Here is a 13,087-nt window from a genome sequence, read left to right as displayed (position 1 = left end):
TTACTTCCACTGCCAAGATACGAACTGATTACCCTGGCACAGCTAGAGAGGGCACAGCTTGTTTACGGAGGCATACAACTGCAGCGACACTCATAAATAAATAAATAAAAATTAAAAGAAAGTGGCGGCTCATCATTTCGTTCTAGCTTGAAATCTTGATCATGGAGATCTGGTGTGGCAAAATTACCTGCAACAAATTAATGTAATGTCCCTCACCCTCTACTTATCACTAAATTTCGAAAATAACGGACACATTTCGCGAGACAACTTTGCAACATTAACTTTAAATCCACGCACTTACGGATCATAAATAATATCACCGCATTGGAAACAGGAGTTTTCCAGCGTGTTTGTCAGTGAATTCTAGTTCGTGAATGACGTCTGAGCGGAGGGACATCACAAGCTGCCACGGTAAACCAGTCCAAGACACGGCCAATCGGCAAGGAGTCACGTTGGCAAAAACACAGACGGCCTCCATTCCGTTCGATCCAAGGAGAGGAAAAAAGCTAAACTCAGCAATGAGGTCGCTGCTGTAAACACAGGATGCTAACGGGGCTGCGACTGTTCGAGTCAGTCACAACACTGCTTTCATACAAAAGTAGTAATGCCACTGCTCGGAGTAATCTACCCCCAACAAAAACTTAGAACTGTTTTGCTACGGAAGAGACTGTCTTAATGTTTCCGTGCTAGAAAACTGCTACCAGCCTAGGGAAGATTCAGACGTATATTACTGGTTCATAACCTAGACCAACAGTGGGTGCATTCATAAATGATTTCTGCGAGATATACTTCACCTGCACAAATACTGTACAAACGAAGTCATTGGCTTTGAAGCAGAACGTTCCATTTTTACTCCCATAAATCACTTTCAGTAAATGCCAAGGTGGTTCCTTTGGAGGGAGAAAACCTGCTGTCGTACATTTGTAAAACGTATAGAGAATACTGTATATAATTTTATTTTGGATATGTGACAATGGATGTATCTGTTGATTTGTATCAAGTGATGGGTGTAAATTGATTTACATACTTGATTCTTATTCTGTTTTCATTCTGTCTTTGTATTTACATGATTCATAAGCTGAGGATGCTATCATTACTGTTTGTGTATATAGGCCTGGAGGTGGTGTACTGAGTCATCCAAACTGGTTGCAGGGTAATACAATAACATCAAAACCAGGACTGCAGGTGATCCATTTTATTACGTACATCCTCGAAAAGATGTTGAACCCCAATATTTCTTCCCTTTCTTAATTCGTAATGCAGTACTTGAACGCCGCGCGGGGTAGCTGTGCGGTCTCAGGCGCCTTGCCACGGTTCGCGCGGGTTCCCCCGTCGGAGGTTCGAGTCCTCCCTCTGGCATTGGTGTGTGTGTGTGTTGTCCTTAAGGTAAGTTAGTTTAAGTTAGATTAAGTAGTGGGTAAGCCTAGGGACCGATGACCTCAGCAGTTTGGTCCCACAGGAACTTACCACCACAATACCTGAACCACTTTACCAGTCAGCGCGTCACCCTAACAACACTGAAGCTGGCAGATGAAACTCAGCTAGATACCAAGGGTGTGGTCAAAGCGTACTCTAAAACTAGGATTCCAGTCCCAATGCCAACCACAGTTTTGGTGCATGAGCTATGAATATAAGAGCGGAGTGTCCGGTACAGAATGAATGAATTGTGCTGAAAACAAAATTAACCTGTTCGTCATCATTGGGAACCCTTCCAACACTTAAACCCGATCACTATACTCCCACTCTTCCGAACGCAAAGAAAGTACGGGCGTCAATGATGTCATCCAGTCATGGACTGTGCGGCTGGTCCAGGCGGAGGTTCGAGTCCTCCCTGGGGCAAGGGCGTGTGTGTTTGTCCTTAGGATAATATAGGTTAAGTAGTGTGTCAGCTTTGGGACTGATGGCCTTAGCAGTTAAGTCCCATAAGATCTCACACACATTTGAACATTTGATCTCATCCATCGGACGAAACACTGTCGACTATAACACAGCCTGACTCAATGAGAGAGAATTACTATATGTGTGATTTAGTGTAGCCTATTTGTGATTATCCTGGAGGTGACAAACTGCGTGCCAAATCAGGCTGATAACAATTTTGACACAGATATTCGAACTGGCTTCCTCTAGGCTGGATGTCATTGTCGTAGTTCTCCGGCTCTGGAAGCGGGTCACGTAGTAAAACATTTTTTACCTGACATTTTGGCAACTCACCAACGGTGTGGTTCACTGATGGAACCTACTAATTCGGTCTTACACAGCGATGTTGAAAATCTCTTTCCACATTCTTCCGTTATGCAAAAACATGAAAAATTCACTGAGAACTGGATGCGAGTTCTGTGCAAACAAAGCGCCTTAGTAGCACCTAGTATGTGCAGTAAACCAAAAATTCTCGGCATTACATTCAGTTCACTCACCACCTCAGTTTTAGTTTGACGTTTCTAACTTAAGGGTGCGGCATTTAAATTGTTAGATTTTTAAGTCAGTCAGTGCAAGCCTTCTTAGGCAATTAAGGACAGATTTATTAGTTCACCTTAAAGAAGACAAAACTGGCAATAGTCTGGTCAAAAACGGTATAGGGAAGTTAGAGGTAATCTAAACAAGGATGGTCTCAACGGGACTGCAAGCTGACTACTTAGAACGCAACGACGGAAATGAGGTCCGCTACAGAGTCGAAGAGCACTGTCATAATATTTAAAACGTTCCAGCAGAACTGTTCGGAGTCCCTTCTGATACATGCAGTACGTAACTCGTCGTGTGTTTCCACAGTGGAATTTGTGCTAGCGTGATTCTTCTTCCGGCTTCAGTTGGTAGGTCGTGTTTTTGCTTTGCTGAAGTAAGAAGCCCCCATTACTGTAATTAAATAAAAGACACACTCACTTTGGATTAGGCTCTTTATTCGGCACATTGATTACAAACAAACTGCTGCGGGGACCGGCAATTAGTGTTTCGCCACAGAGCTGCCGGTTACCGCAGGAGGGATGAGCCGGTGCTTTCACTCCTGCCAGTGACTCTGGCTGTACCATCGCCGCTTTCACGTTCTAATTGCCGCGCCATGCTTTGTACGTCACCACACTACTTTTCCTGCTACCGCCTGCGGTTTGTTTACATCCGTCAGGTGGATGCACGCACTCTCGCTAACTCCATGCTTCTCATCAGCTCAACACAGTACCTCAATAGCCGTCCGCCTCGGCAGCTGCGCATTTCAAAATTTTTCAAATGGCTCTGAGCACTATGGGACTTAACTTCTGAGGTTATCCGTCCCCTAGAACTTAGAACTACTTAAACCTAACTAACCTAAGGACAGCACACACATCCACGCCCGAGGCAGGATTCGAACCTGCGCCGTAGCTGTCTCGCGGTTCCATACTGTAGCGCCTAGAACCGCTCGACCACTCCGGCCGGCTGCGCATTTAGTGTGGCAGATTGCTATCTGAAGGTGTACAGGTTCGATTTCCGGCCGCGGTTCAGATTTTTCTCGGCTCGGGGATTGGGTGCTGTGTTGTTCTTACTTTCGCCATATCTGACATTACGCTGTTGAGATGGCTATATGGGTTCGTACCGAAAACCAATAATTAAAAAAAATGCCTCAATAGTCACTGCAGTTTCACACGTTTCCTTAATAGTCATTGTTCGGCCTGCAGTAGAATGTTTGTAACGCTGTTGTCATCATTATGGTTAGTTAGTAAAAAGTGCTCCGTAGCTCTGTAAATACTACGAAGTGCTACGCTGTGTAACGTGCACTATCCTTTAGAGGAAGATCTTGTATGGCTAGTTGCCACCAGCTATTTAAACTGTATACCAAATTAAAAATGAAACAACTGATAGTAACTTACAAGATGTTCGAATTAATATTGCGGCTGGTCTCAATATTAATACCAAACAAGCCTTTTTTAACCGCAATCGCAGCCTCGACGTTAATAATAAATAAGATGAAATCAATTAAAAGTAGAGTCCAGAATGGGAATGAAAGAACAGGAGGAGTGGTTAAAGTTCACCGACCGTGTTAGCTTTTCTGTCCGAAATTTATATCAGAGAAATTTGAAATATAGAGCCAACGTAGCATAGAATACATAGTGAGCACAAAAGTGATGTAAACTTGTAGAAATGTAAGTACATGAAATGTGAGGATTGCGCTACCTACGAAGCAAGATGACACAACATGGCGAAGCAAGAGAGATACCAGAAACAGATACGAGTAGTTGAGAAAGCTTTGTTCAACAAAACAGCCCTGCTGGTATCAAATGCTGACGCAAAAATGAGAAGTTTCTGAACCCTTAGGGCGGTGAGAGAGCAGCAGAGGATAAAAGTTGCCAGGACAAACACGTCTGAATCAAGAGTATTCAGAAACGAATAGGTTAGTAAAAGACACCAAGAGATAGAGGACCATCTTTTTTATATTATCTTCATAGTTTCTATATATTAGCTGAGCTTTCTTATGTACAGACGTGCGCTTTGACGGCGAAATGACACCTTCGGTGCAGATGCACTCACTCGTCCGAGATCTTGCGAGTCTCAGCTGAATAGTTGTGAGCAGATAGAGGATGGGGATAGACGGAGAACACTAAATCTAGTGTAGGGCACGTAGAAATTTGGTCTGGACAGGAGCCGTGTACGAATGGCCGTCACGTTTAAAGCAACCGTTGTAGAGAAGTGAAACATCCGGGTTAGAATCCCGGTCCGACACAAATTTTCACTTGCATTTAACATCATAACAACTGGGAGAGCGGTATGCTGACCCCACACCCCTCTTATCCTTATCCTCCTGTGAGGATGACACGGCGGTCGGATGGTCCCGGTAGGCCACTCGTGGCCTGACGACGGAGTGCTTTTATTTAATGCAATTTCCGTATGCAGCTGACTTCTGAAGAACTTCTCTTTCATTTTGTTGTTCTTTTTTTTCCTTTTCTTTTTCTGTTTTCTCCTGATCCACGTTTCGTCGCAGTTTAAACGCTAAGTTTCAAAAATGTTTAGTAATTACGGAAACTCTGGGGAAATCCAGATGGTATACCGCACAATGGCACCAATAATTAAACTGTTCTTTCCCTGTGACATTTAGAGGCGTATGATAGCACTCTAAAATAAATCCAATATTTGCGACGAAGCGAGGTGGCACAGTAGTTAGCACATTGGACTCGCATTCGGGAGGACTTCGGTTCAAATCCGCGTCCGGCCATCCTGATTTAGATTTTTTGGTGATTTTCCTAAATCACTTCAGGCAAATGCCCACATGATTCCTTTGAAAAGGCACGGCTGACATCCTTTCCTAATCCGATGGGACGGGTGACCTCGCTCTTTGTTTGCCGCCCCCCAAATCAACCAACCAAGAACAACTAATCCAAAATTTGCCCTACATGTAGCACATGAAGAGGATTGTGAAAAACACTCGCACGCAAATGTCAACATCGCTACATGCATCTTCACTGCGAAAATTTATGATTGTAAACGCAGAGTTCTGCACGTTCTTTTCCTGTATTCTATCAAACAAAATTCTTGCCAACATATTAAATCTGTAAAACTTTAAGGTTTTCATACTATTTACTTCGCTTTAAAAAAAAAAAAAACGGTTCAAACGTGTGTGAAATCTTATGGGACTCAACTGCTAAGGTCAGGCGTCGCTAAGCTTACACACTACTTAACCTAAATCATCCTAAGGACAAACAGATACACACACAAACACACACACACACACATACACACACGCTTGCCCGAGGGAGGACTCGAACCTCTGCCGGGACCATCCGCACAGTCCATGTTCAAAATGTTCAAATGTGTATGAAATCTTATGGGACTTAACTGCTAAGATCTTCAGTCCCTAAGCTTACACACTACTTAACCTAAATTATCCTAAGGACAAACACACACACCCATGCCGGACCGAGCGAGGTGGCGCAGTGGTTAGCACACTGGACTCGCATTCGGGAGGACGACGGTTCAATCCCGTCTCCGGCCATCCTGATTTAGGTTTTCCGTGATTTCCCTAAATCGCTTCAGGCAAATGCCGGGATGGTTCCTTTGAAAGGGCACGGCCGATTTCCTTCCCCATCCTTCCCTCACCTGAGCTTGCGCTCCGTCTCTAATGACCTCGTTGTCGATGGGTCGTTAAACACCAATCTCCTCCTCCACCCATGCCCGAGGAAGGACTAGACCCACCTCCGGGACCAGCCGCACAGTCCATGACTGCAGCGCCTTAGACCGTTCTACTAATTCCGCGCGGCTTACTTCGCTTTTCTGCGTTAGTAAAATTCCAACACATTTACATACATGAATGTTGATCTCATTAAGTGCAATATGTTTCAAGAAAATCAGAGACATCTGTCCTTTTCACTTTCTTTCTCCTCCTTTATTTTCCGCATAAAATTATCTTGGTCGACTTGTATTTAGTTTTTAGTGTAGAAACTCAAGAGACTTTTTCTGATCATTTATTGGGATATGTAAATTTGCGTTGCCTGCGGAATAGTTTACTGAAAAACCCCAACAAGGTTCATTAGAGTGAAAAGAAATCGATAAAGCGGAGATGTGATGTCCTTAGGTTTAAGTAGTTCTAAGTTCTAGGGGACTGATTACCTGAGATTTTAAGTCCCATAGTGTTCAGAGCCATTTTTTTGTAAGCCTAGGGACCGATGACGTCCGCAGGTTGGTCCCATAGAACTCACCACAATTTTTTTTTTCGGGAGAATTGCTTCGGTGTATGATACACACCTTCTCAAATAAACAATCTCTGTGATTACACGCTAGTGCTAAAGGGCGACACGATTAATTTTTAATAATCTCATGAATGGTGCCTTCTTCTGCTCCAGAGACCGGTCTGGAACGGAACGTTTATTTCGGCCGCGCGTGTTACAGGTGGCAGCTTTCGCGCTGGAGAAGTCGCTTTCCAGCGGCCACCGGTGACCTCCGAGTGCGGCCACAGGTGGCTCGGCATCCGTGCGGGTGGAGTTTCACTCCGGCGGCCGGCTCTTAGCCCCACGAGCCACCAAGCGACGCTACCGCCACAGACGTACAGCGAGCTCGTCCCCGCTGCAGAAGACGGCGGGCGTGTCAATTAGCGGCTGGCGGCGGCGCGGAATGTCAGCTGGGAAGGACGGGTCGTCGAACCTCTGGCTGATACGCCACGGGACACGGGACTTCCGCGCGAAACCTGACTCAGCCGGCGGCTGGGAGGCTGGCCCGCGGGCGCTGGTGCGGGTGGGTGAAAGCGGCCGCCCCGCTGCAATCCGATAGGCTTTCCAGGGGCTCTGCTCTGCTGCTGCCGCGCTCCTACTTGTCCATAGAGTACTTCCCTCTGACATAATCTCGGAATCCATAACGCTGTTCTGTGTTGTAGACCGCGTAGTGCGGTAAGATGCTGAACCAACGTTTCGGCCATTATTGCAATCGTCCTTCGTCAGGGTATGCAACAGTGGCCGAAACATTGTTTCAGCATCTTAGAGTATAATGTGACCTCCACAGCATGGGCAGTGTCACAAACTTTGATGCAGCCACTTACTACAACAGCGACCAAAACGTTGGTTCAACATTTCATTGCCGGCCGGAGTGGCCGTGCGGTTCTAGGCGCTACTGTCTGGAACCGAGCGACCGCTACGGTCGCAGGTTAGAATCCTGCCTCGGGCATGGATGTGTGTGATGTCCTTAGGGTAGTTAGGTTTAATTAGTTCTAAGTTCTAGGCGGTTGATGACCTCAGAAGTTAAGTCGCATAGTGCTCAGAGCCATTTGAATCATTTTTGAACATTTCATTATGACGCAGCCAACAGTATACTTACCACATAGGCACTTACAATAGCGCCTGAAACGTCCGTTAACCAGTTTACTCTATGACGCGATCTATGGGGTAGAGAGTACATATATATCTACAATTAAGTTCCTGGCAGACGGTTCATCGAGCCACCTTAAAGCTACTTCTCTGTCGTTCCACTCTCGAACAGCGCGCGGGAAAAACGAACACGCAATCTTTCCGTGATAGCTCTGATTACTCTTAATTTATTATGATGATAGTTTCTGACAATGTACGTGGGCGCCAACGAAATATTTGCACACTCTGAGGAGAAAGTTGGTGATTGAAATTTCATAAGAAGGTCCTCACACAGCGAAAAACGCCTTTGCTTTAAAGATGCCACCTTAGTTCGTTTATTATATGTGTGGTACCCTCTTCCATATTTAGCGATAATACAAAACGAGCTGTCCTTCTAGGAACTTTTTCGTTGTCCTCAGTCAATCCTAAAAATGGGTTCAAATGGCTCTCAGCACTATGGGTCTTAACTGCTGTCGTCATCAGTCCCCTAGAACTTAGAACTACTTAAACCTAACTAACCTAAGGACATCACACACATCCGTGCCCGAGGCAGGATTCGAACCTGCGACCGTAGCGGTCGCGCGGTTCCAGACTGTAGCGTCTAGAACTGCTCGGCCACTCCGGCTGGCCAGTCAATCCTATCTGATGCGAATCCTACGCCGCACAGCAGTACTCCAGAAGAGGCCGGACAAGCGTAGTGTAAGCAGTCTCATTAGAAGATCCGTTGCATTTTGTTTGAGTTCTGTCAATAGATCGCAGTCTTTGGTTTGCTTTCCCCACAACACTATCTGTGTGATCGTTCCAGTTTAACTTTTAACTTGCTCATAATTGTAATCCCTAATTATTTAGTTGATTTTCCGGTCATAAATATGTGATTTACCGTGTTATTGAAATTTACCAGATTCTTTTTAGTGCTCATGTGGATGACTTCACACTTTTCATGGCTTACAGTCAATTGCCAATTTTCGCACCCTACAGATATTTCGTCTAGATTATTTTGCATTTCGTTTTGTTCATTTGATGACATTACATGACGGCAGATGAGAGCACCATCTGCAAACATTCTAAGAGGACTGCTCACTTTGTCTTTTAAATCGCTTATGTAGCTCAGGAACAACAAAGGGACTATAACACTTCTTTGTGGAACGCCAGATATTACTTCTGTATTACTCGATGATTTGCCATCAGTTACTACGAACTGTGATCTCACTGACATGGAATCACGAATCAAGTCAAACAACTGAGACGATACTCCATAGGCAAGCAATTAGATTAACCTTCTGGAAATCTAAAAATATGCAATCAATTTGACGTTCTCTGTCGATAACACGCATTATGTCGTGACGATGAAGTGCTACTAAATACCCTGAAGAAACCACTTGCACCAATGGACGAAACATTAGTTCAACATTTTACAATATGACACGGTCTGCAACCTCGTCGATTTTTGTGAAAACTTGTAACCTCCCCCTCACTCATCGACCTTAATGACAGTGAAAAATTAAACCGCGTGCACCTAATGGAAATTTGGGAAAAGCAATCGTCACCGAAGTTAATTTGTCGGTAAAGAGGGAGAAAAGTGTTACATATAAATGAAAGGAAAAATACAAATGAAGTTGGTGGAAATTAATTTTGAGAAAAGGGTAAAATTAATAAAGAAAGTAAATGTGCGGTTGTTACGTTAACAATTAACTGGCATTAATTAGACATTTCAGATTTGGGGAAAATTACGGTCGCCAGTCCTATGGACAAGAACTATAATAACTGAAAATGAAAGATTAATGCACATATAATTAGCACTAAAAGCGTGGCAACTGAAGGTTGACATGTGCTGTGTGAAAACTGAAAGTTTGCCAGAAGTAATAAATTTCGCTACACTCTGACTTAATTTAGCAAAAGAATTTATAAAACCGGAAAATTGAAAGTTAATTTAGTGACTGAAATTAATAGTGAACTTTGTTTCTGAAGCACTGCGAAATTCAATAAAATAAGGTTAGTCTTGGGCTACCTCAACAATCATTTCAAAAGCTACTTGAATCTACGCAATTTAGTGATAAGAGATTTAACTTTGAACTTGAATTAAATGATTCTGAACAATTAACAATAGTAAAATTTAGCACGTACCAAGCTGAGCTGCAGTCTCACGTAAGCCAAAATATGCTAACAAAACTCACACTCTTAATTTGTGCTTGTGTAATCTAAATATTGTAGCCAGCTATGAATACCTTAACTGAAATTTGAAATTAAAGCAGTGAAATGGAATGATATTACTTTAATTCTGGCGTCTGAATTTCAACGACACTCGGGTTCATTTCGGAAAACGAAGGTAGCCTGCTTGGTAATGCAATTGGGACAATGAGCAACAAAGGTTCATGCTAAGTTGCTGTACTTTTGTGATGCAACAGTTTGAAAAGCTGAGGTCTCCCATACAGTTCTAAAACTTTACGTACTTTTAGTCTTCCTTGTTGGTTGATTGAAGGTTTGCAGTCGTCGATCGGGGAGGTGGCGACAGTCACTCATTGTCGGCCGTCGCTGTTGCGTCGATGTTGGCGCGCCTTCTACTCGACACGGTCACCAGGCGAAACGTGCTCTTGATGTGCGCCAGCTAATGCTTCCCGTCCGCGACACCGTGTCAGAAACTATCATAGCAAGTCGAGCGCAATTACATGCTGCCAAACCCCGAAAGCGCGGCAACTCGCGGGAGCGTCACACAACACACCTGCTCCACCGCCCTACTCCAGCCAGACTCCCTCTGCCCGCGCTCCATGCGGCAGAGTTAACTCTACCAAAGATCCTAAACACTTTGGTTCTCCACACGACCTATCGATGTAATCGTTCGATAGCACAGTTTTCCCTAGGCCAGACCCAGCGTAGAAATACAAATAATATTTACAAAACAAACCAATTATACATTGACATAAATGCATAAATATATATATAGTACAATAGATGGAAATAGGAGGATATGCATTTCCGGCGTTACAAACTGAGTCTTGCTGCGAAAACCTACAAACAGATGCAGTTTCAGTATTTCAGCAGATTACCATACACTGTGTGCGAGGATGTCACTGAGTGCAGCTCTTATTAACCACAAGTACAATTAGCAAGTAAATGCGTTGCCACATGAATGTAAGAATCCCAATGCTTCTGAATAGGCTTCCACGAGATCTACAGAATAAAGAGATTTTGACTTGAACAGCATTGTACCAGAACGTTATGCCATAGGTCAGTACTAAGTGAAAGTATGCTAGCCACCTTGTCTGTAAATCGACACAGCGAGAGAGATTTCATGATCAATGTAGACTGCCTGTTGGGATTATGCGGCTGATTTTGTCGGGATCAACTCACCATCTATTCTGCACAGGATATCGGCTCATGGTGATCACACTGTCAGTACTCTGAATGAGGTGCCATATAAACTATATCCATGACATCTTGTTTATAGTCCGTACAGCCGCCAATGCTTGATCGAGACACCAAACGATTGTTTTCTGATAACACTGACGATTTACTCCCTCGCCATGCAAACGCAAACTGAGCTACTGCTCTGTCTCTAGCTTGATTGAGGTTAACTGTTTGTGTCTAACAGTTGCTTCTGTAAAGAGTAGAACATAGAAGAATTTTTTTGTTCACAATGTAAAATAGGTAACGTCAAGATTGGGCTGCTGTTTTATGAGACAGCGTCTTTTAAGTTACATATTGTCAGTTCAGTACGTGCAGTAGTGAGAGAATCTCCTGGGAACGACCTCTAATACCGAGAAATATTTATTTTACTCTTGGAGTGGTAAATGCTACTTGATGATTTGTAGCTTGTTAAAACTTTCGGTCGGACAAGGACCTGGATATATGCACTTATATCGTCATTAAGCCATCGGAGCAAACTTAGCCCACAGAATCAAAGCAGCAACTTGCCACCAGCTCATTTCCATTTCGTACTTAACAGTAGCTGACGTATGATGTTGGAAGGCTAGCGTGCCAAGACAAACGAACACAACAGAGAGCTTGTCTCTACAGTCTCAGGAACTGCAGACTACAATAATAATAAATAATAATAATAATAATAATACTATATAATTTCATAACCACTTCTACAACTCTTTAGATCACATAACATCAACAGATACGAAGAAAGTAAATTGGAAAAAGAAAACACTTCATGGCAAGCACCCGTATCATCCAACACAGCCACACATCGATCAAGACGCATCCAACACATCGCTAAGAAAATGCAATATACACTCCTGGAAATGGAAAAAAGAACACATTGACACCGGTGTGTCAGACCCACCATACATGCTCCGGACACTGCGAGAGGGCTGTACAAGCAATGATCACACGCACGGCACAGCGGACACACCAGGAACCGCGGTGTTGGCCGTCGAATGGCGCTAGCTGCGCAGCATTTCTGCACCGCCGCCGTCAGTGTCAGCCAGTTTGCCGTGGCATACGGAGCTCCATCGCAGTCTTTAACACTGGTAGCATGCCGCGACAGCGTGGACGTGAACCGTATGTGCAGTTGACGGACTTTGAGCGAGGGCGTATAGTGGGCATGCGGGAGGCCGGGTGGACGTACCACCGAATTGCTCAACACGTGGGGCGTGAGGTCTCCACAGTACATCGATGTTGTCGCCAGTGGTCGGCGGAAGGTGCAGGTGCCCGTCGACCTGGGACCGGACCGCGGCGACGCACGGATGCACGCCAAGACCGTAGTATCCTACGCGGTGCCGTAGGGGACCGCACCGCCACTTCCCAGCAAATTAGGGACACTGTTGCTCCTGGGGTATCGGCGAGGACCATTCGCAACCGTCTCCATGAAGCTGGGCTACGGTCCCGCACACCGTTAGGCCGTCTTCCGCTCACGCCCCAACATCGTGCAGCCCGCCTCCAGTGGTATCGCGACAGGCGTGAATGGAGGGACGAATGGAGACGTGTCGTCTTCAGCGATGAGAGTCGCTTCTGCCTTGGTGCCAATGATGGTCGTATGCGTGTTTGGCGCCGTGCAGGTGAGCGCCACAATCAGGACTGCATACGACCGAGGCACACAGGGCCAACACCCGGCATCATGGTGTGGGGAGCGATCTCCTACACTGGCCGTACACCACTGGTGATCGTCGAGGGGACACTGAATATTGCACGGTACATCCAAACCGTCATCGAACCCATCGTTCTACCATTCCTAGACCGGCAAGTGAACTTGCTGTTCCAACAGGACAATGCACGTCCGCATGTATCCCGTGCCACCCAACGTGCTCTAGAAGGTGTAAGTCAACTACTCTGGCCAGCAAGATCTCCGGATC

At 45.0% G+C, this 13,087-nt stretch overlaps 1 protein-coding gene across 1 annotated transcript in view; it reads right to left on the bottom strand.

Annotated features, from left to right (window-relative positions):
• The window catches only part of LOC126424363 (cadherin-89D), a 253,872-nt gene extending 246,583 nt beyond the window's left edge, over nucleotides 1-7,289 (bottom strand). Inside the window, exon 1 of the mRNA XM_050087256.1 lies at nucleotides 6,998-7,289. Within this exon, the coding sequence (XP_049943213.1) occupies nucleotides 6,998-7,289 (292 nt within the window). The remainder of the gene's footprint in view (nucleotides 1-6,997) is intronic.
• Nucleotides 7,290-13,087: the final 5,798 nt, after the last annotated feature.

The sequence above is a fragment of the Schistocerca serialis genome, chromosome 1, assembly GCF_023864345.2.
Source record: "Schistocerca serialis cubense isolate TAMUIC-IGC-003099 chromosome 1, iqSchSeri2.2, whole genome shotgun sequence".
Classification (NCBI taxonomy): domain Eukaryota; kingdom Metazoa; phylum Arthropoda; class Insecta; order Orthoptera; family Acrididae; genus Schistocerca; species Schistocerca serialis.
This window is presented reverse-complemented; position numbering and strand designations above follow the sequence as displayed.